General features: G+C 54.3%; 1 protein-coding gene across 8 annotated transcripts in view; it reads left to right on the top strand.

Moving 5' to 3' along the window:
* The window catches only part of LOC118019098 (paladin), an 88,295-nt gene that overhangs the window by 56,582 nt on the left and 10,589 nt on the right, over positions 1-21,124 (top strand). For all 8 annotated transcript variants that reach the window (XM_035017974.1, XM_035018012.1, XM_035017996.1 and 5 more), the window contains 16 exons: positions 1,817-1,919; positions 3,132-3,311; positions 4,671-4,835; positions 5,701-5,861; positions 6,088-6,163; positions 6,881-7,032; positions 7,381-7,480; positions 7,675-7,779; positions 9,875-9,970; positions 10,412-10,540; positions 11,049-11,165; positions 11,256-11,411; positions 11,739-11,921; positions 12,975-13,115; positions 13,354-13,425; positions 15,442-15,582. In XM_035017974.1, the coding sequence (XP_034873865.1) occupies positions 1,817-1,919; positions 3,132-3,311; positions 4,671-4,835; positions 5,701-5,861; positions 6,088-6,163; positions 6,881-7,032; positions 7,381-7,480; positions 7,675-7,779; positions 9,875-9,970; positions 10,412-10,540; positions 11,049-11,165; positions 11,256-11,411; positions 11,739-11,921; positions 12,975-13,115; positions 13,354-13,425; positions 15,442-15,582 (2,077 nt within the window). The remainder of the gene's footprint in view (positions 1-1,816; positions 1,920-3,131; positions 3,312-4,670; positions 4,836-5,700; positions 5,862-6,087; positions 6,164-6,880; positions 7,033-7,380; positions 7,481-7,674; positions 7,780-9,874; positions 9,971-10,411; positions 10,541-11,048; positions 11,166-11,255; positions 11,412-11,738; positions 11,922-12,974; positions 13,116-13,353; positions 13,426-15,441; positions 15,583-21,124) is intronic.

Here is a 21,124-nt window from a genome sequence, read left to right on the forward strand (position 1 = left end):
TTCCCTTCCCTTCCCTTCCCTTCCCTTCCCTTCCCTTCCCTTCCCTTCCCTTCCCTCCTTCCTTCTTTCTTTCTTTCTTTCAAGATTTTATTTATTTATTTGACAGAGAGAGACACAGCAAGAGAAGGAACACAAGCGGGGAGGTGGGAGAGGGAGAAGCAGGCTTCCCGCTGAGCAGGGAGCCCGATGCGGAGCTCCATCCCAGGACCTTGAGATCATGACCTGAGCCCAAGACAGACGCTTAATGACTGAGCCACCCAGGCGCCCCTGGGTCTTCTTTTTCTTATCAGATTACATGGTGATGACGTGCAGAGTACTTAACCAAGTGGTGTGGCTCAGAACAGTCATGAGCCTGCTGTAAAGATCTACCTCCTGGAGCGAGTATGAGCGCAGGGACCCTGGGGCTATAGCATGTTTGTGGGGAAGGGACCTTAGAGATCACCCAACACAGGGCTTGGCAAACTGTATCCTGTGGACCGAACCCCACCTCGCATCTGCTTTTGTAAATAAAGTTTTATCGGAACACCGCCACTCCTATTCCTTTGTATGCTGTCTGTGGATGCTTAACACTTCAATCGCAGAGTTGTTGTTGCAACAGAAACTGTATGGCTCTCAAGCCAAAATTATTTACTGTCCAGTTCTTGATATAAAACGTTTGCCGAGTCCTGATTGAATACGTTTTAGATCAGATGTGAAGACTGGATCTAAATACCAAGCTTCCGGGGGTAGACGGATTTGTCCACCATGTGGTGAGAAAGAGACTGAGCTGGGAGCGGGACCCCAAGTCTCTCAACTTCTCGCTTCGGACTCCCCTGCCTCACTCATTCCACTGCCCTGCCTTTCCTAGATGCAGTTCTTTTGTAAAGAGGAGTAGACACCAGGGTGCGAGTGTCTTATTCACTGTTATAATCAGCACGGAAGCTTCTTATGTCTTGAGCGGACAGACAGACCCATCCTGGTTTAGCATCTGCAGAAATCTGTTTTTATACCTGTGGGTTTTGTTTGAAATGGCCCTGTGTGGAGGTAGCACTGCGACTAGTAAAAATAATTATATTAATAAACACTGTGCCCAAGGCCCTTGGCTGACCACAGTTCCATTCAGCAGTGCCTTGAAATCTCACAGCAGCCCTAGGAGGTGAGAATTACTGGAAAGGGAACCACAGAGAGAGTGAGTCACTCCAAAGCCCCAAAGTTGCTGTGTGGTGAAGTTGGGTTCATGCCCAGATCATGCAACCCCAAAGCCTCTGTCCTGAGCCCCCTCACTGTGCCATGGTGTTGTTCTCAGAGACAATCTGATGGAAGGGTCCCCTGGGACCCAGGTAACCCTCGAATAGGAGGCCTTAAACAGGACCGAAGCTTCTCTCTACACAAGAGTCTGGGAGGTGCACCAAGCTGGAATGGCCACTCTGTGATCAGCCAGGCCCCTCTCTTGTTTCCCCACCATCATTAGCATCTGCTTCTCACCATCACTTCTGGATGCTAGCCAGGGAGAAGGAGAGAAAGTAGAAGGCACCCACCTTCCCTTTAAGGGAATGGCCCAGAAGTTGTACGCATGATCACTTCTCCTCATATCCCATTGGCCAAACCTTAATCACGTGACCATCCTAGCTGCAAGGGAGCCTGGGAAATGTAGTCCTCAGCCAGATGGCCCAGTCACAATTCCAGGGTTCTGTTGCTGAGGAAGGAGGGGAGGGTGGATATTGGGGACAGCAGGCTGTCTCTGCCATAGACGGGCGCCGGTGGGGTGGTCCTGTTATGGAGTCTGGTGAGGGTGGAGGCTACCTTGATCATGAAAGTTTCCATTCTGCCCTGACAGGTACAACTGTAAGGAGGAGTTCCAGATCCATGAGGAGCTGCTCAAGGCCCATTACACGCTGGGCCGGCTCTCAGACGCCACCCCCGAGCACTACCTGGTGCAGGTGAGGGCAGCCCGGCCCCTTTCCCCCTTCGGCCTCCCCCACCCGCCTCTGGTCCTCCTTCTTCACAGGGTCCCTCCCCCCTGCTTTCCCCACTGACCCCTTCTCTGAGTCATGTCCTCACCCCACCCTCTGGGCTCCTCCCCCACTTCCTGTCACCCCCTGGTTTCCTGGGCCATGCCCCCTGCCCCGCGGAGCCCCCTGATCGGCTCTTCTGGCAGGTCCCTGCCTGGCCTCAGTCTGCCCACACCCCGCCCTTGGAGCAACAGGGAGAACAGAGTCAGGGCCCCAGCTGGGGGATCTCTATCCTGTTCTCTACGCTCCAGAACTTCTCTGGCTTAGCTGCTTTTCCCCCTCACGTATCCCCTAGAAAGCCAGGTCCACACGCCCAGATGACTTTCATTTTTCTTGTTCACTGCAGCAGCCCCCAGCCCTGATCAGTGCTCCGGCACCGTGTAGGTGCTCAGTAAATAGTCGGAGAAGGGATAATCATGCTGATGAAACTGTGTTTGTTGAAAGAGTAGCTGGGATTTTCTGCTGTCTGGAAGAACTGGTTCCATTTCTAATCTGTCAGGCAATGTGTGGGTCCTGTTGGAGGGGCATGGCCAGATGATGTCCGAGCTCCTTTGTGCCCAGGAATGAACTCCCCTGGCGCCTTTTGTTCTCACCCTTTTACTCTGTCCCTCATTGCATCCATCACCCCGGCCGGGGAAGGGAGAGCCCCGTCCGTCCTCAGAGCTTCAGGACCTCAGGAGGGGGCTAGTGCAGGTTTCCTCTAGCTGATTCCTGGGGCCCCAGCTGTGACTCCCCACTTGGGCCCCTGCTCCAAGCCCTTCCTCTGGCTGCGGGAGACATTTGACTTCTTCCTGGAGAGCTTCAGGCCCCACCCTAGAGCCAGCCTCAGTTTCCTGCCCCTGGAGTGCCTCTTCCTCCTTTTTTCCTCAAGACCTGCCCCCAATGCTGCCTGCTCCATGAAGCCTTCTCGGATTCCCCATCAGGAGGAGTTGTTTTTCCCTTTCCCATGCTAAATGACACTCTTCTTGGGATCACAGATGGTCACATATTTTGTTTTTTCCAAAAGCCTGCAGACAACTTGAAGACCATGTCCCCTGCCCCATCTCTTGCTCCCCATCCTCTGGGGCCTGGGACAGAGCTCCACTGATAGAAGATGTCCCCGAGCATCTGAGTAACCCCTTGTGGCTCTTCCCCTGCCAGGGACGCTACTTCCTGGTGCGGGATGTTGCTGAGAAGATGGATGTACTGGGCACTGTGCGGAGCTGTGGGGCCCCCAACTTCCGGCAAGTGCGGGGTGGCCTCACCGTGTTTGGCATGGGACAGCCCAGCCTCTCTGGTTTCAGGCGGGTCCTCCAGAAACTCCAGAAAGATGGACACAGGGTAAGCAGGACTGCTTCCGGGCAGGGTCTCGTAGCCCCCCAAATCTGGCAGAGGGGCTCTTCCCGGGAGTGGCCTGGCCACATGATGGGGAGGGTGCCTGGGGACCCAGACCAGGCTCTGCAGGCCTTGAATGCCACAATGATCATTGTGGTCAGCATGGTTGGGAAATTCTGGGTCAATTTTTATTTCCCTGTCGTATGTGGACATGGGGGCCCTAGGTCAGAAGCCCCTTATACACCCCACTTTGAGAACCTTGGAGAAGTGAGAAGGGGGACAGGGTGACAAGAGGGTCCAGGTCATAACAAGAGAGGCACAGCATGAGGACCACAGCGGACACAGGTCCTTGTGTCAGCCCTATGAAGGCAGGGCAGTTCCTCCCATTGCAGAGAGGAGGAAACCGAGGCCCAGAGAGGATGAGTGACACAGCTTAGGAGTGGTGTCCCAAGACCCAAACTAGGCATCTGAACTCTAAATTAGAGCCTGTTTTTTTTTTTTTAAAGATTTTATTTATTCATTTGAGAGAACGAGAGAGACAGAGCACAAATGAGGAGTGGGAGAAGCAGACTCCCCGCTGAGCAGGGAGCCCGACGTGGGGCTTGATCCCAGGACCTGGAGATCATGACCTGAGCTGAAGGCAGATGCTTTATCATCTGAACCACCCAGGCGCTCCTAAATGCCTGTTTTTAATGACTCCTCTTTCCTGCCTGATGCTGAGGCGGGGTTTTGAGTGTCTTCAGGGCAGAGGCTGAGGGTCCCATCTGATTGCAGCCTGCATCTCGTTTGACCTGGTGTTTAGCTGGAGGGTCCCTGAGTGAACCAGAGTGGGGTGGGGTGTTAGTTCTGGGCGGATCCTCTCTTCCCAGCCTGACTGCAAGTTCCACAGGGAAGGGTCTGCCCATATCTCTCTCTGTGTGTAAGGTGCTCAGTGAATGAATGATTGCATGGCGATGGCAGGCATTCATTTCTTCCCCCAGTGTTTATCAAGCACTTGATTTATCTGGCGTTCCGTGCTTGGAATAGTGGAGATGTGAAAATGACTAGAACATGGTTCGTCATGTAAGGAACCTGTAGTCCATGGAGGGAGATGTAGTCACTGATGATGTTAGGATGAAGCAGGAAGCAACACCATGAGCTTCAGACAGAGGGCTGTTGGCCCCAAGAAGAGGGAGAGTCAGGAGCAGGTGGTATTTGGACCGAGCTTTGCTTCCTGGGTAAGATTCATGTTGCAGGGACGGGGTGGGGGTGACAGGCACTCAAAGAGCAGGGACCGGTCTGTGGCAAGGCACAGAGGTAAGGCAGAAGGTCGGGTCTCTGTGCTGGGTAGTGGGGACAGTTTCTTCCTCCTTTGGCTCCTGGCAGGGGTGCATCATCTTCTGTGTGCGGGAGGAGCCCGTGTTGTTTCTGCGTGCTGAGGAGGACTTCGTGCCCTACACGCCTCGGGATAAGCAGAATCTTCATGAGAACCTCCAGGGCCTGGGACCTGGGATCCGGGCAGAGAGCTTAGAGCTGGCCATCCGGAAAGAGGCAAGGGTCGCTGGCGTAGGTGGAGGCCCCCTTCCCTGGCAGGCCGTGGGCGGCTGAGGGGACCCTAGCCCCCAGCCCAGCTCTGCTCTCACCTGAGCAAAGTGCTCTCACCCACTCTTCTGCCCTGCTTGGGCGAGTAGCTGGATGCAAGGCCGGCTCACGGGAAGCTAGGGGAAGACCTTCCTGTTCCCGGCTCCGTTTGCTTCTGCCCCTTTCCCACCATGCGCACCTCCTCTGCACTCAGCATCCTTATTTAGCAGGGGCCTAGTGGAGTGAAAGGAGCATTAGACTAGGAGGCCCAACACCGAGGGTCAGCCCTCTGTGAGCTGTGAGGCCCAGATGAGGCACTTCTCTCGACGGGCCTCTGTCTGTCTGAGGTGCCTCTGTTCCCCTCCGCCACCTGGGGCCCTGTCAAGGTTTCTGAGGCTGTTGAGGCACCACAGAGGTGTGTGCATGGAGGGTGCCATCGTGGTGCCCCCAGAGACTTCCACGGGCAGGAGCCCGGTTGTCTCCCATCTCCCTTTGGGGTCTCGTCTCCTCTAGCACCCAGCTGACTGAGCTTCCCCCTGTCCCTGAGTCTGATGGCTTAGCTGACCCCTGCTGCCCACAGGGCAGGATGCTTCCTCCCTGGCCCCAGTGTGGGCCATGTCATCTTGTGCATAGGTGGCCCCCTCGGGCCACTGGCCACCTCCATCCTGTCAGGACTCCCAGGGCACAGAGCACCTCTGGCCAGATGGATCCCCCTGGAGGAAGAGCAGCCTGTCCGTGGCCTCTTTGTGGTCTCCTCGCTCTAGAGCTCGGCCAGGAAGGCCAGCAGGGGCCTGCAGGTCAGTCGTGGTCCTCTGGCCCCCACACCTCCATGCAGATCCATGACTTTGCCCAGCTGAGTGAGAACACGTACCACGTCTACCACAACGTCGAGGACCTGCTGGGGGAGCCCCACGCTGTGGCCATCCGGGGCGAGGACGATGTGCACGTGACCGAGGAGGTGTACAAGCGACCCCTCTTCCTGAGGCCCGCCTACAGGTACCGAGTGCCAGTCCTACCCGGTGACAGCAGATGACTTGGGCCGCATGGATGCCACTGTGCTGGGCAGGGGTGCTCTCTGGCCCTGCTCCCCAGCTGTGGTCTCAGTTTCACCGTCTGCAGGTTGGGCTGAGCTCCCCACACCCATCTTTCCCACAGGAATGCGGGGTGGGGGATGCCCGGGCTGTGTGGCCTGCCTGATGGGTCTCTCCGCCTCACCTGGCAGGTACCACCGCCTGCCCCTGCCAGAGCAAGGGGCCCCCCTGGAAGCCCAGTTTGATGTCTTTGTGAGTGTCCTCCGGGTAAGTCAGGGCAGGAGGCGGTGGGTGGTGGGAGCACAGAGTAGGGACAGGAGCCTGGAGAGCGGGTCTGGGTCTAGGCCCTGTCTCCACGGTGATGCTCAGGGCGAGTATGGCCTCTGGCTTTCCTCAGAGGAAGGTTTCCTTCTGTGTTGTATAAGAGGTGGAGTGTGTGTGTGTGTTGGGGGGGTGTATATTTGTACATTCTCTAATGACAGAGCCCAGCACTGACCATCTGAAGGCCTGGACTCTGGGCAGGCTCAGCTGCTAATTTGCTGTGTGATCTTGGACAAATCACCTGACCTCTCTAGACACCAAGTTCACCGGGGCTAAAAATTTCTTATCCTTAGCCTCTTGAGCTGGTGTTTCCTGAGGACTGGTGGTGTTTCTTTCTCAGGCCCTGCGGGAGGCCACCTCATTTAATTTGCATCTCACGGCGATGTCAAATACAGGCCTGTCCCCTCTGAGCAGTCTCACTCCCAGGACCAGCTGGTTGGGCTCCCCCAGGGCCTGGGAAGGAGGCAGGGCAGTCCTCCTCGGGGCAGATGGAGCACATTGGGCTTTGAAGTTTGGCAAAAGCGGCTGAGCCACCTGTCTAGGCCCCGCTTGCCAAAGACTGTGGGGTGCAGATGGGCCGATGTCATGACCCCCCTCCCTCGACTTGGTCCAGTCTGAGGGTTTCCAGGGCATGCTGTTGTTGATGGTCATGGTCTTTCCCAGGAAACCCCCAGCCTGCTGCAGCTCCGAGATGACCACGGGCCTCCCCCTGCTCTCCTCTTCAGCTGCCAGACAGGCGTGGGCAGGACCAATCTGGGAATGACCCTGGGTACCCTCATCTTGTTTCACCACAGCGGGGCTGCCTCGAGGCCGGAGTGAGTGTCCCAAGGCACCGCAGGGATGAGGAGAGGAGGGGGCAGGGCTGCCACAGTGCTGGGGACGTGTCAGGAGCCCAGGGCTAGAGCTGGAGGTGGGGCATGTGGGGTTCATTTCCTGGGTTGCCACAGATTTGCTGAGTAATGCGAAAAAAGTCACTTGACCTTTCTGGGCCTGTTTCCCCAGTGGGGAAAATACCCCTTGCTTCCCCCAACCTGAATGGGAAGGAAAACTTGGAGACTGTAGTCCAGTGCCCTCAGCGGCCATGTGAATGGAAATGTCAATAGGGGGGTGGTGGTAGAGGCCTTTGGGGGTACTGCTTATGCTATTGACCCCTTCCTTGTCAGGGCTGTCCCCCTGCAGACCAAGCCACTGCCCCTGGAGCAGCTCCAGCTGATCCAGAGCTTTCTCCACATGGTGCCTCAGGGGAGGAAGATGGTGGATGAGGTGAGCCAGGGGGCTGGGGGCAGGGGCCGTGGAGGGCCGTGCACTCCTCCGCTGGTGGGGTCTCTTCCTTCCCTGCACTGCCCCCTTTTTGACAAACCATTCTTTCCCTTTCTGTTCCCTTCTGCCTCTGCCATCTTTGCTTGGCCCTGTGGCCCTTTTCCCTCTCCCTTCCCTGCCCTGGTCGTGGGCACCAGGTGGACAGAGCCATCACTGCCTGTGCGGAGCTGCATGACCTGAAGGAGGTCATCTTGGAACACCAGAGGAAGCTGGAAGGCCCCCGGCCAGAGAGCCCAGCCCAGGTGAGGCCTGGAGAGGGTCTGCTTTTGCCCGAGTCCTGCAACCTCATTTTGTTAAACCTCTTGACTGGCTTCTTTCCAACTGACTTCTCCTGGTTGCTGCTTCTCCCAGAGAAGAGAGGCGTTCAGAGGAAGGCAAGCTAGAGGAGCTGGGCCTGCAGGAAAGATGGACAAGGAAGAGGGAAAGTTTACTTTCCCTGGCCAGGTCCCCTTGCTGCAGAATAAACAGGATGGAGGAAGGGGCTGCTGGCCAGGGTGCCGGGGGCCTCTGGATCCAGAGACTTCCCAGACTGCTCCTGGTTCCCCTCCGTGAGTCAGTCCCTTGCTGTTTCCTTGGATAGGCCGGGGTTTGGTCCAGCCTGCTGCTTCTGGAAGAGTGATGGGCTCTGGGCTGTCTCAGCAGCCCTGTCCCTCAGCTCTGGGGAGAGGCCTTGTCTTGAGAGTATGCACAGTGCATGGAAGCCATCTAAGGCCTGCAGAGACTTTTTCTTCTTCGACACTTTAAAAAAACATCTTTTGAAAGCGATAATATAGTATGGAAAATTGAGAAATTGGAGAAGGCAGAAAGTCACCCATCATTTGGGAGCATTTGGGGCCAGCTTCCTTCCTCCCACGTGCTTTGTTGGTGACGATCTTGTGTCGGGTGCCCCAGGGCACGTTTGCGGCCTGCTTCTAGCCCTTCTCCTCAGCATCCCTGTGCCATCCCTGCTTTCGTCATCGCCGTTCTTGCCGGCTGTGTGACTTCAGCCATCGTTGGCCTGTTAGGTTAAGAGCGTGGCCTCTGGCCTGACCACGTGGGGTCCAGGCCTGGCTCTGCCACCTACAGGTGTGTGGACATGGGCCACCTGCTTCACTGCTTCGTGCCTCAGTTTCCCTGCTTGTAAAAAGGGAGCCACGAATAATAACCAACCCATAGAGTTGTTGTGAGGATCAGCTGGGGTAAGAGCCATGAGGCCCTCAGAAGGGAGTCTGCATGGAGCAGATGTCCCTGGGATGTCACCTGTCATGGTTTACTAACCACGCCCCTCTGGTTGGACAGTTGAGTTGCTTCCGGTTCCTCATCAGTGTAAATCCTTTTGCATCAAGATAACTTCATGAAAATGAAGCTGTTGTGTATTTAGGATTTTTTCCCTTAGTCTAGATTAGAGGTTGGCAAACTGACCCATGCGCCAAATCCAACCCGCCACCTTGTTTTCATGAATAAGTTTTATTGGAACATGGTCTTGCCCATTCAGTCCAGCACGTCCGGCTCTCTCACGCTGCAGTGGCCGAGTTGGGCAGGTACAGCAGAGACCCCAGAATATTTACTGCCTTTTATAGAAATAGACATTTGCTGACCTCTGGCCTAGATTCCCAAAGATGGGGTTCAATGTCATCAAAGGGTATGACCTTTCTTTCGGGCCTCTCTGAATCTCACTTGCCCTCCAGAAGGTGGTACTGACCCAGCAGGCGATCCCTGAGATCTGAAGGTGGAGAGAGGGAGCTTGGGATTCTCTCTGACAGCTCCTTGACCACAGAGCATGCTGGGCTGGGGTTAGGACATTTGTTTGGGGATCCAGCTCTCTCTGCCATCAGCGTCATGATTGAGCAAGTCCGTTCATTTCTCAGAACCTCGGTAAAGTAAGGGTAAAAATCATGGCCCCCTTGGAGCCCTGTTATGAGAGTCTTTTTGTTTTCTTGTGGGGTGAGTCACAGTTCTTAAGGGAGGGCCTCTGGCTTAGAGAAGGGTGTGTATGTACTTCTTTCCTCAACACGACTGTGCACGGCCCTGCACGTGCACGGCTTGGTGCAAAGAAGGGGGGGGTCCCAGCTTGTCTGTGGGCACAGGCCCGGAGGACGAGGCGGTCCCTGGGTTGATAGCAGTGGTTCTGGGGTAGTCACCAACTGCTTCCCCTTCACCTACAGATTAGTCGCAGCAAATCGGAGAGCGGTTAGACGCTTGGAAGAATTTCCAGCCTGGCAGAAGTTATAAAGGGAGGGGATAGGTGGTGTTCTGGGGATTTCTCAGGCTTACCTCCTGCCCTTCTGGGGATGGGGACAGGATGGCCCCGAGCCCTGTCTTCACCACCCACCCCGCTTCTGGGTCACCTCCTCTCAGGGAAGCTGCAGCCAGCACGGTGTCCCGCAGAGGGCGCTGCAGAGCCTGGAGCGATACTTCTACCTGATCCTGTTTAACTACTATCTCCACGAGCAGGTGCGGCTGGAGGATGAGTGGACCCACAAGCCCTCCTCCTGGGGTTCCTCCAGCCCTGTCTCCCACGGTGACTGGCATGGGGTTGTCGAGGACCCCTGTGGAACTGGGGAGGAGGGTGGGGGCGTGTGTGTTGGTTCCAGAGGAAGGTGGGTGTGGGGGACATGGAGAGACCCCGATAGAGTGGTGGTCCTAGAGCAGGTCAGGCAGAGAGAGGGCCTACCTCTCTCTGCCCTGGGCCCCAGTCTCTGTACCCTTAGCTGGGGCATTGGGGCCTGGAAGGATCTTGCTTCGGACCTCCTGGTCCTGTCTCCTCACCGCCCCCCTCCCTGCCCTGGACCATGATGGAGGTCTCTTGGGGCTCCCCCACCACAGGGCCAGCTGGGAGAGTTTGGGATGGCCTCGTGCCCCTGAACTCCCATCTCTCTCTGCCTCGGGCTGCAGTACCCGCTGGCCTTTGCCCTCAGTTTCAGCCGCTGGCTCTGTGCCCATCCTGAGCTGTACCGCCTGCCTGTGACTCTGAGCTCAGCGGGGCCTGTGGCCCCCGGGGACCTCGTCACTAAGGGCTCTCTGGTGAGTGTGGCCGGGTGGCTGGGGAAGTGGGAATGGGTGTGGGCTGGCCCCGGGGCTGGTGGGCCCTTGATTCCTGAGGGCTTGGGTTAAACATTGCTGCCCTTCCCAGAAGACAAAGGGGCGATGGCCTTTGGGGCAGCAGACTCTTCCTGTGCGTGACATGGGGCTGATCTCCGGCCCCAAGAAGCGTTTGCAGCTTTGGCCACTGCTGTCATTCCCTCTCTTCGTTCTCAAACCCACGTGCTGCAGGCGAGGAGGCAGGAGGCCTGGTTCTGATGTCTTTGCCACCAGCCTCTCCCTGTTGAGCCTCAGGTTCCTCATCTGGAGGGTGGGCACTAGCGCCTCTCTCCTTGCCGGGGTGGTGATGAAGTGCCAAGTGTGCAGAAATGCTTGGTAAACTGTAGAGAGCTGGGCCCTGCCCTGCCCTGCCCTGCCCTGCCCCACCTTGGGCTGGGCTCTGAATCCCAGTCAGCTGCTGTGGGTCCCAGGCTTGCTGCTCTCCCCGCAGGGGGCGGACGACCTCATCTCTCCAGACGCACTCAGCACTGTCAGAGAGATGGATGTGGCCAACTTTCGACGGGTGCCCCGCATGCCCATCTATGGCACAGCCCAGCCCAGCGCCAAGGTGACCACCCCAGGGGCCCTACGTCCCCTCGTGGGCTGAGTGGGGTAATGGTTGAGCCCTTTCACTGATGGCCCTCCTGTCTCCCCGCAGGCCCTGGGGAGCATCCTGGCCTACCTGACTGATGCCAAGAGGAAGCTACGGCATGTCGTGTGGGTCAACCTGAGGGAGGAGGCCGTGCTGGAGTGTGACGGGCATACCCACAGCCTGCGGTGGCCTGGGCCCCCCATGGCCTCCGACCAGCTTGAGGTGAGGCCCTCCTGCCTTCCGCACATCCCTACCTTGGAGGCCTTCTGGAAAATTGGCCTGGGAGGTTCTTTGGAAGGTCCCATGCTCCTCTTTTAAGATGGAGAAACTGAGGCCCCAAGAGGAGCAGACTCAGGGAGTGGCTGATTCAGGACTCCCACGGTGGCCATCTCCCTGGCTCTGGGTCTGGCTCTGATCCCTGAGGCTCAGGAAGGGGCAGGGATGCCCCCGAAAGCCAGGACTGGTCCTGGCCATGGCAGGCTCTGGCCTTCCGGGGCTGGCCTGGAGGCTGCCTCAGTGGCCTGAGCCCTCTGTCCCACCCTCCTCTAGAACCTGGAGTCCCAGCTGAAGGCCCACCTGAGTATGCCTCTCCCGGGCACAGGGGGTGCACCGACCCGCAAGTTCCAGACATGCCTCACCACGCGGGAGGTCTTCACCCAGCACCGTGGGGCCTACCCCGGCCTCACTTACCACCGCATCCCCCTGCCAGACTTCTGCGCCCCCTGTGAGCAGGTGAGGGGGCTGTGCAGGCCTGGCCTCTGGGGAGCCGGAGGGGGCCCTCTCCCACCCCGCTCTGGCCTGGGCCTTGGCTCGGGACGCAGCACCCCCGAGGGACTGGGAGCGTGTTCCACGAGCCTTCACATAGGACCAAGTGGTTTATTATCGTGTCGTCGGTGTGCGTGCGGGAGCACCTCCATGGTGTCCGTGAATGTGCGTCCGTGAGGGAGACGTGTTTGGAGAGTGTGTGGGTATCACTGGAGCTTGTGCAGGTGTGTGGTGGGTGTGTTGGTCTGGAATCTGTGATGTGCATCTTGTCTTTACCAGGGGGTATGTGGCAGGCGTGTCTGGGAACTGTGTGGTGTGCAATGTGTATGGGGGCTTGAGGGGTGCTTGTGGGTGACCAAGGTTGTTTGTGTGTTCTCTGTAGCTTTGTGTCTTTGTAAGAGTCTGTGTAGTTTGTGTGTCTTAGGGTCCACGGACCCGTCCGTGGTGTGTGTGCCCAGCACTCACTGCGTGCGGGTCGCCGCGTGTCCGTGTGATACATCGCTTGTCTGGGTGAGGTGTCTGTGCGGGGTGTGGTTCTGGGCCCGGGGCGTGTGGGGACCTCTCAAGTGCAGCCTGTGAGAGGCAGAGACGGGGCTTGTGGTTCCTGCCTCTGCGGGTCTGGTTGCCTGTTGTTTGTCGCCCCCTGGTGGGCGCGTGCTGCAGTGATCTGCTCAGGTCGGACCCCTGCCCTCAGGCTGGGACCTGGGTTGGGTCCCTCTCAGGCAAGCAGCCAGGCCAGGGGTCCCTGCGCAGCCCCGGGGGACACAGCACGTGGGAATGGCATACGCATGTTTCATACGCTGCCTGGCGGAGGGTGCGTGTGTGTGTGTGTGTGTGCGCTCGCGCACCTGGGGGAGGGGGGCAGGTAGCAGGGGCACGGCTGTTTACAAGCATGTCATCTTGTGCCTGGCTGCTCCAGGACCGCTGCTTTGGGGTTGCCATTTGGAGGGGTGGGCCGCGTCGGGAGTCTGCAGCCTGGAGCACCAGCTGCCTGACTCAGACCCTGGTCTCCCCACCCAGGATTTTGACCGACTGCTCGAGGCTCTGCGGGCTGCCCTCGCCAAGGACCCGGGCACTGGCTTCGTGTTCAGCTGCCTCAGTGGCCAGGGCCGGACCACGACCGCCATGGTGGTGGCCGTGCTCGCCTTCTGGCACATCCAGGTTTGTGTGGCCCGTCCTGTGTGGACAGGGGCAGGGTGGTACTCGGTCCCGGGGACCCTGGCTGTGGCAGGGGCAGGAGCGTGTGGGGGACAGGGATGGTGCATGGTGTGGAGCCTCTCCCATCAGTCCTGGGCAGAGGGCCTGGGGGCTGGCAGACCCCCGGCAAGGGGTTCCTCATGTGGGGGAGGGCGCGACCTGGATGGACGTGCTCCCTGTCCCAGCAGCTGTCCTCCCCCAGGGCTTCCCCGAGGTGGGCGAGGAGGAGCTCGTGAGTGTGCCTGATGCCAAGTTCACCAAGGGCGAGTTTGAGGTGAGCACACCCCACGGGGTCCCCCGGGGATACCTGGTGAGGGGAGAGGGCGAGTCTTGCTGGCAGGTCTGGGGGATCTTCAGAGCTCCTATTAATTACATCACCTTCTTGCACCTCATCATCTCAGTGCTCCCCTGCTCCCATTTCACAGATGAGCAAACCAAAGCACAGGTCAGCTTGGCTCCGGGCCCTGACAGATGGCTCTTGGAGAAGAGGGGGCTAGACTGACCCCCGTCTGCCTGGCCCTGCCGCTGGGCTGCTCTGTGCCCTGGGGGAGCCCCTGGCCACATCTTGTATGGGTGACGCTGACGCCTGCCTCACAGGCGCTTGGGCCCCAGCTGGGGCCGGTGACCTTGATGCCGGGCCATGGCCTGTCCCACCCCACCCCTATTTCAGTCCAGGGCACTGGGTGGATGGCCACTCACATTTCCGATTTAGTCACCCCTGTATTGTGCCCCTGCTACATACCGTCAGCCCAGACGCCCTGCAAGTAGGCGGCAAAGTCCCTGTCATACGGGGGGCGGGGAACGTGGCGCTCAGAGCTCGCATGTGGCTCCCTGGTGTCAGCGCTGTGGTCGGCTCCTGCCTCGTCGACTGGCCTCATCACATTCCCGTCCCCCGCCCCCGCTGTCCCTGCTGTCTTGTCACCCTGGCCTCTGCATGCTCCCTCAAACTTGCCAAACTCCTTCAGCTTCTCGGCCTTTGCATGTGCTCTTTCCTCTCCTAAAACTCCTCTCTTCCTTCTTGCTGATTCGCTGATTCTTAGATTTTTATTTTTTTCATTGTGGTAAAATGTACCTACCATATAATTTGCCATTTTAACTGTGTTGAAGTGTATGGTTCTGTGGCACTGAGTACATTCACTTTGTTGTGCAACCATTACCACCATCCGTCTCCAGAACTTTCTATTCATCGCAAACCGACCATACCCATAAAACAATAACCCCCCATTCCTCCCTCCCCAGCTGCTGGTGACTGTGGTTCTGCTTTCTGTCTCTATGGATTTGACTATTCCATAGAACTCATACAAGTAGAATCATCCAGTATTTGTTTTTCTGTGTCTTGTCTATTTCATTTAACGTGATGTCCTCAAGATTCACCCATGTTGAGGGTCTGTTAGCTTTCACACATTTTTCAGGCTGAGTATTATCCTATTGTACGTATGGACCACATTTTGTTCATCCACTCATCTGTCGGTGGACACTTGGGTTCTTGTCACCCTTTGGTGATTGTGAGTCATGCTGCTATGAACTACAGGAGTACAAATACCTGTTCAGATATCTGCTTGCACTTTCAGAAGTGGAATTGCTGGATCATACGGTAACCTGTTTAGTTTTTAAACAACGGCCGTATTGTTGTCTGTGGCAACATATCCACCAGCAAAGCACAAGAGGTTTAGTTTTCTCCACGTTTTTCCCAACACTTGTTGTTTTCTGTTCTGATAGTTGCCATCCTGGTGGATGTAAGGTGGCATCTTATTGTGGTTTTGAGTCCCCTTTCCCTGATGATGAGTGATGCTGAGCATCTTTCCATGTGCTCATTGGCCACCTACATGTCTTCTATGAGGAAATGTCTGTTCAAGTTCTTTGCCCATTTTTGATTTGGTTTGCTTTGTTGTTGAGTTATGGGAAATTTTCAGTATATTCTGGATATCAATCCCTTAGCAGATATGCGATTTGCAAATATTTCCTTTCATTCTGTTGGTTGCCTTTTTACGCTGTTGATGGTGTCATTTTCTTTTGTCATCTGTGCTTCTGATGTCCTGTCCAAGAAGTCATTGCCACATGCAACGTCATGAAGTTTTCCTCTCTGTTTTCTTCTAAGAGTTTTATGGTTTTAGCTTTGTGTTTATGTCTTTGATCTGTTTTGAGTTACATTTGCACATGAATATCCAATTTTCCCAGCACCACTGTTGAGATGGGCCTTGAGGTTTTCCTTCGTGTGGGGTGAGTCTGTTGCTGGGGCTGGCGGCCTCACCTACCCCCCTTGGTTTTCTCTGTGTTCCCCTGGCCCCAGGTGGTGATGAAGGTGGTGCAGCTGCTACCTGACGGACACCGCGTGAAGAAGGAGGTAGATGCGGCTCTGGACACAGTCAGTGAGACCATGACCCCCATGCATTACCACCTGCGGGAGATCATCATCTGCACCTACCGCCAGGTGAGCCTCGCCCTGACCCACGTGTCCCTCCCCTAGTGCACAGAGAGGTTGTGGCTGACTGGATGTGAGGTGGCTAGGGCTCCCGTGGGGCCCTCATCGGTTCTGTTACTTCCTCACCTCCTGGATGTGACCTGTGACATGGAAACGCGCCCAGCCCCAACTCACCCTTGCCTGATTCGGGAGTGCTTGACGAGGTATATGCGCTGGTGATGTTCAGAGTATTTGACAGCTGTGGCAGCCCTGGGACCAGTCAAGGACATGGCCAGTCAGAACTAACGCCCTGTCCTGACCCCTGTGGTGTCAGATGTTAACGCTTCAGGTTCTGGGTCGTGGGCGGTGTCGAGGGTCCGGGGCAGGAGTCAGGTTGGTAGATGGGGCCACTCCCGGGGCTTGGCAGGTGGCCATTTAATGACCAGCAGGGCAGCCGTTCAGTGTTTTAATGGCTGATGCCGCATGACTGCCCACTCAGGACCTATGTATGTCTGCGCTGCCCTCGGGCTGGGGCTGGCCCCCAGATTGACCTCCTCAGTTAAAAATTGTGTTTGGATAACTCATGAAATGATCAAAATGAAACGGTTTCCATAAAGGTACAAATTTTATGTAAAAATCCAGAATTTCAGTCTCTTTAGAAAAAAAAAGTGCCTTCCCATTAGCTGTCTATGGGGCTCTGTCCTACACAGCTCTCCTGGCCCAGTCAGATGACTTGACATTATCTTCTGATTACCACGTTCACCCACCCCCGTTCCAGAGGACAGGCTGCTGCTGACCTCAGCAGTGGGACGATAGGGATCCCTGAACCCCATCCCAGGGCTCCCTGGTGGTGGATTGGTGGGTGGGGTGGGGGTGGAGCAGAAGCAAGATGGTCATTCCCCAGTATGGCCACCAGGGGGCCTTAGTGAGCTGGGCCTGGGTCAGACTCTCAAAGAGGCTGAAGAACACAAGGCCTTCACTCTCTAATGCAGTGCTTTTCACCCGGCGGCGGCGACAGCATACTGGTTTCACACGGGAGCTTTGAAACATTCCCATGCCTGAGTTCCATGCATAGAGAGTCTAATTTACTAGGTCTGCTTGGGGGGGCCAGCGTGTGAGTGTTTTTTTGTACAGTTCCCTAGGTGATCCCAATGCATAGTCAGGGTTGAGGACCACCTCGTCTAAGCGGGAGTCCCCAGCTGCAGTGAGTTTCAAGATCACCTGGAGAACCCGTTGCTGGGCTCCAGTTCTGAGTTTCTGATTCCGTAGGTCTGGAAAGCTCTTAGGTGATACTGATGCTCCTGGTGGGGGGCCACACTGGGGGATCTGCTGCAGTCGAGTCTCACCCTCTTGCTGTCTTCTTAATAACAGCTTTATGGAGATAGAATTCACACACCATACGATCCAGTTATTTAAAGTGTGCGATTGAACAGTTTTTAGTACTTTCACAGAGCTGTGTGGCCATCACCACAACCAGATACAGAACATTTTCATCACCCCATTTCGCCCTTCCCCAACCCTAGGCAACCGTGAATCTACTTTCTGCCTCTATGGATTTGCCTATTCTGGACATTTCATAAAAATGGAATCATACAGATGTGGTCCTTGTGACCAGCTTCTTTCACTCAGCATGATGTTTCCAAGTTTCATCCGTGTTCTAGCACGGATCATTACTTCGTTCATTTCTGTGACTAATATTCTATTGTATGGATACATCACATTCTGTTGTTGGTGTCATGCCTCATCTAAGGTCATGAGAATTTACCTCAAAGAGGTAAGTAGATTTCTTCCAAGATTTTATAGTTGTAGCTCTTATATTTAGTCTTTGATTCATCTTGAGTTAATTCTTATATATGGTGTGAGGTAGAGATCCAGCTTCATTCTCTTGCATGGAGATATCCAGTTGTCCCAGCACATGTGTTGAAAAAACAATTCTTTCCCTATTGAATTATTTTGACACCTCTAAAAAAATCCATTGACTGTAAATGTGAGGGCTTATTTCTGAGATTTCAATCCTGTTCCATTGATCTGTCTGTTCTATTCCAGTACTGCTGCCTTAATTACCATAGTATTGTAGTGAATTTTGAAATCAGGAAATGAGTTCTCCAAGTACGACTTCTTTTTCAGAACTTATTTTGGCTGTTCTGGGTCCCTTGTATTTCCATATGAATTTTAGGATTAACTTGCTAATTTCTGAAAGAAAAAAAAAAAGCCAACTGAGATTTTGATAGGGATTTTGATGCAGATCAATTTGGGGAGTATTGCCATCTTAACAATAGTTACTCTTTTGATGCATAATATGAGATGTCTTTCCATTTATGTAGGACTTCTTTGTTTTTTTTACAAGATATTTTATAGTTTCTAGAGTGTGAGTTTTACACTTCTTATATTGAATTTATTCATAAGTAGCTTATTGCTTTTGTGTTATTGTAAATGGAGTTAATTTCTCAATTTCATTTTTTAGTTTGTTCATTGTTACTATATAGAGATACAAGTGATATTTGTATATTGATCTTCTATCTTGCAAGCTTGCTAAACTAATTCATTAGTTTTGATACTTTCTTTAGTGAATTTCTTAGAATCTTCTGTTTACAAGATCATGTCGTATGCAGATAGAGATAGTTTTGCTTCTTCCTTTCTAATTTGGATGTCTTTTATTTAATTTTCTTCCTTAATTGCCCTGGCTAGATCCTCCAATAGAATGTTAAGTAAAAGTAGCGAGCACAGACACCCTCTCTTGTTCCTGATCTTAGGGGGAAAGCTTTCAGCCTTTCACATTAAATCTGATGTTAACTGTAGCTTTTTCATAGATACTCTTTGTCAGCTTGAGAAAGTTCCCTTCCATTCTTAGTTTACTGAGTGGTTGTTTTTTTTTTTTTTTCATGAGGAGATATTGAATATTGTTAAATGCTTTTTCCATGTCTGTTGAGATGATTATCTTGTTTTTTGCCCTTTATTCTATTGATACAGTATGATATTTTAATTGAAGGTATTAAACCAACCTTACATTTTGGGATAAATCCTGCTTGGTCATGGTGTGTCTTTTATGTTGCTAGATTTGGTTTGTTGAGGATTTTTGTGTCAGATTCATAAGAGATCTTGGTCTCTTACGTCTTTGTTCGGTTTGGCGTTAGGGTCCTGCCGGCCTCACAGAATGTGACTGTCTCACTTTTGCAGATGAGACCGAAACCTCGAGAAGGGAGAGGCCATCATACGTGCATTATTCAGCTGGGGCTGCCACAACAAAATACCACAACCACATGGCTTAAACAACAGAAATTTGTTTTTTCACATTGTGGAGGCTGGAAAGTCCAAGATGAACGTTCTGACCAATTTGTTTCCACTGAGCTCTCTCATCCTGCTTGCATATGGCTGCCTTCTCACCGTGTCCTCCCACAGCCTTTCCCGGGTACCTGGATGTGGACAGATAGCGGGATGGGAGAGAGAGGGAAGGCGCTGTCTGATATATTTTCTTAGAAAGACACTAATCTTAGAGATCCTAGAACTACTGGTAGAGAACAAAGAAAGAGCTAAAAGCAACCTCAATCCCGGTAGTTGGGATTCAAGAGGCCCGTTTAAAACAGGGAAGGACCTTTCTAGGGTTGCCAGTATATAACCTTGCTAAATGTGTCCATTTTAAAGAAAGGAGAGTTGGAAGGAAAGAAAGAAGCAAAAATTTAAAAACCTAACTACCATCTACACGGTTGGCATTTCATAAAAGAAAGAATATTTTAGTACCAGAAAAGTAGAATGGACATGATCTCAGAGTAGAGTGGACATGATCTCAGAGTAGTTAAGAGTCCTTGAACAGATCTGTGTTTCTAAGTTCCTGTAGACCTGTGAAACTGGTTATGGACACGGATTTGTGAATCACAGCTTTTGGTGACCAGGCCACTATGTCCTTTAGCCAGAAAAGGCAGAATGTCTTTCCTTCACCCTGCACTTGACCTGGCCTGGCTAGACCCAGAGTGTATGTCCTGCCTGAGGTCAGGATGGCCTGAGCTGCCCCAGCTGCCTTGAGATTAGAAGGGGCCTCTGGCCTGCTCCATGCATGCGTGTGTGTGGACTCTGGAATGGCCGGATTGTTCTGGGCTGACTGGCAGAAGGAATGTGGATGTGGGTGACAGCCGTCTTCATCCTCTCTGACCGCCTGTGTCCCACCTGCCAGGCTGTATCAGTACTGTTTCCCAGCAGGGCTGTGTGCGGGAAGGACACGAGGGACCGGAAGTACAGGGCTGACACACGTCAAGTGTTCAACTAATGGGAGGGCTCTGAGGATCCGTGTAGGGCCAGAGTGTCCTGTGATATCCTGTAGCTTCAGAATCCCCACAGGGACCCTCAGATTTTAGTGCTAAAAGACTTACAGAGCATTTGTCCCCTCTGTTGACAGATGAGCTAGAGAGTGGGTTGTGTAGCATCCCATGTGAGTTGGTATCAGAGCGGGGCTGAGAGGCAAAGATCCTCGCTCCCAGGCCCCACCCTCTAAGTTATTTCATGCCACTCAACACCAGGTCCATGTTTAGATTTTCTCAGTGGTCTCACAAAGTCTTTTTGCAGTTGGATCAGGATCAGAATAAGAACCATATGTCACATTTGGCTGATGTGGCCCATGGAATCTAGAGCAGCTCTTCCCCCTTTTATTCCCCAGAAGCGTAACCCCAGAGGTAAGCGGGTTGCTTCCTAGTCATCCGCAGTCTGGACCTGGTTAGTTGTACCCCTGGTTCTAACTGATCACGGGTGATGCTGTGGGCTGCCACGGGGGTACAGAAGGCCCCCTGGTCTCTTCTGTGACCGGGCAGCTGCTGGTGCTCATCCCCTGGATTCTTTATTTCACGGAGGGTTTGCAAAATGCTGGTATGCTGGCTCTCTCATTCCCCCTCCGTTAACTAACTGCAGTAATTCCAGAAAGATCCTCCGCACTGAGGTGTGGTGGAGGCAGGAAGGCAGGGCCAGAGCTTGGGTTTTCACTTGACTTGCTCACGTTCAAAGGAGGTTTGGGAGGTGCTTTTCTAAAGCTGAGGGGAAGGATGTTGGGTTTGGTGAGCTCTTGGGTTCCTCTAGACTCAGATGAACCTGAAGTCTGTGTTGAGGGTCTGGGTGACCGGGGTGGGCTGGGAGAAGGAAGATGGAGGGGTTCCTGAGGGGAGGTTGGGAGTTGCTAGAGGCCAGTGCTGGAGGCCAGGGGACCAAGCCCCCCCCATACGTCCCGAATCAGAGACAGCGTGGGAGGTCCCCCCCCGCCCATGGCTCACTGTGCATTTTCACATCCACGGTCTGGCTCAGTCCTTACTCTGTATCTGTGCCTGATGAAGGGCAGTCTGTACCATCACATCCATGTTTGCATTTGAGGAAAGGAGGCGCTGGGCTTGCCCAAGAACCCACAGCTGGTGGATGGCAGGAGGAGAGCGAGACCCCAGACCCGGATTCCCAGATCAGGCCCTCTCTGCCCCGCCATCCTGCTGCCCAAGTTGGAGGAAGCCCCGCCTTCCTCCCACCTCAAGCCCTGCTGCTGGGGGCGGTGGGGGAATCAGAACTAGAAGCCACAACCCATGCCCTTGTGTTCCCAGCCTGA

This window comes from Mirounga leonina, unplaced genomic scaffold (assembly GCF_011800145.1).
Source record: "Mirounga leonina isolate KUSES-001 unplaced genomic scaffold, KU_Mleo_1.0 Mir_107, whole genome shotgun sequence".
NCBI classification, from domain to species: domain Eukaryota; kingdom Metazoa; phylum Chordata; class Mammalia; order Carnivora; family Phocidae; genus Mirounga; species Mirounga leonina.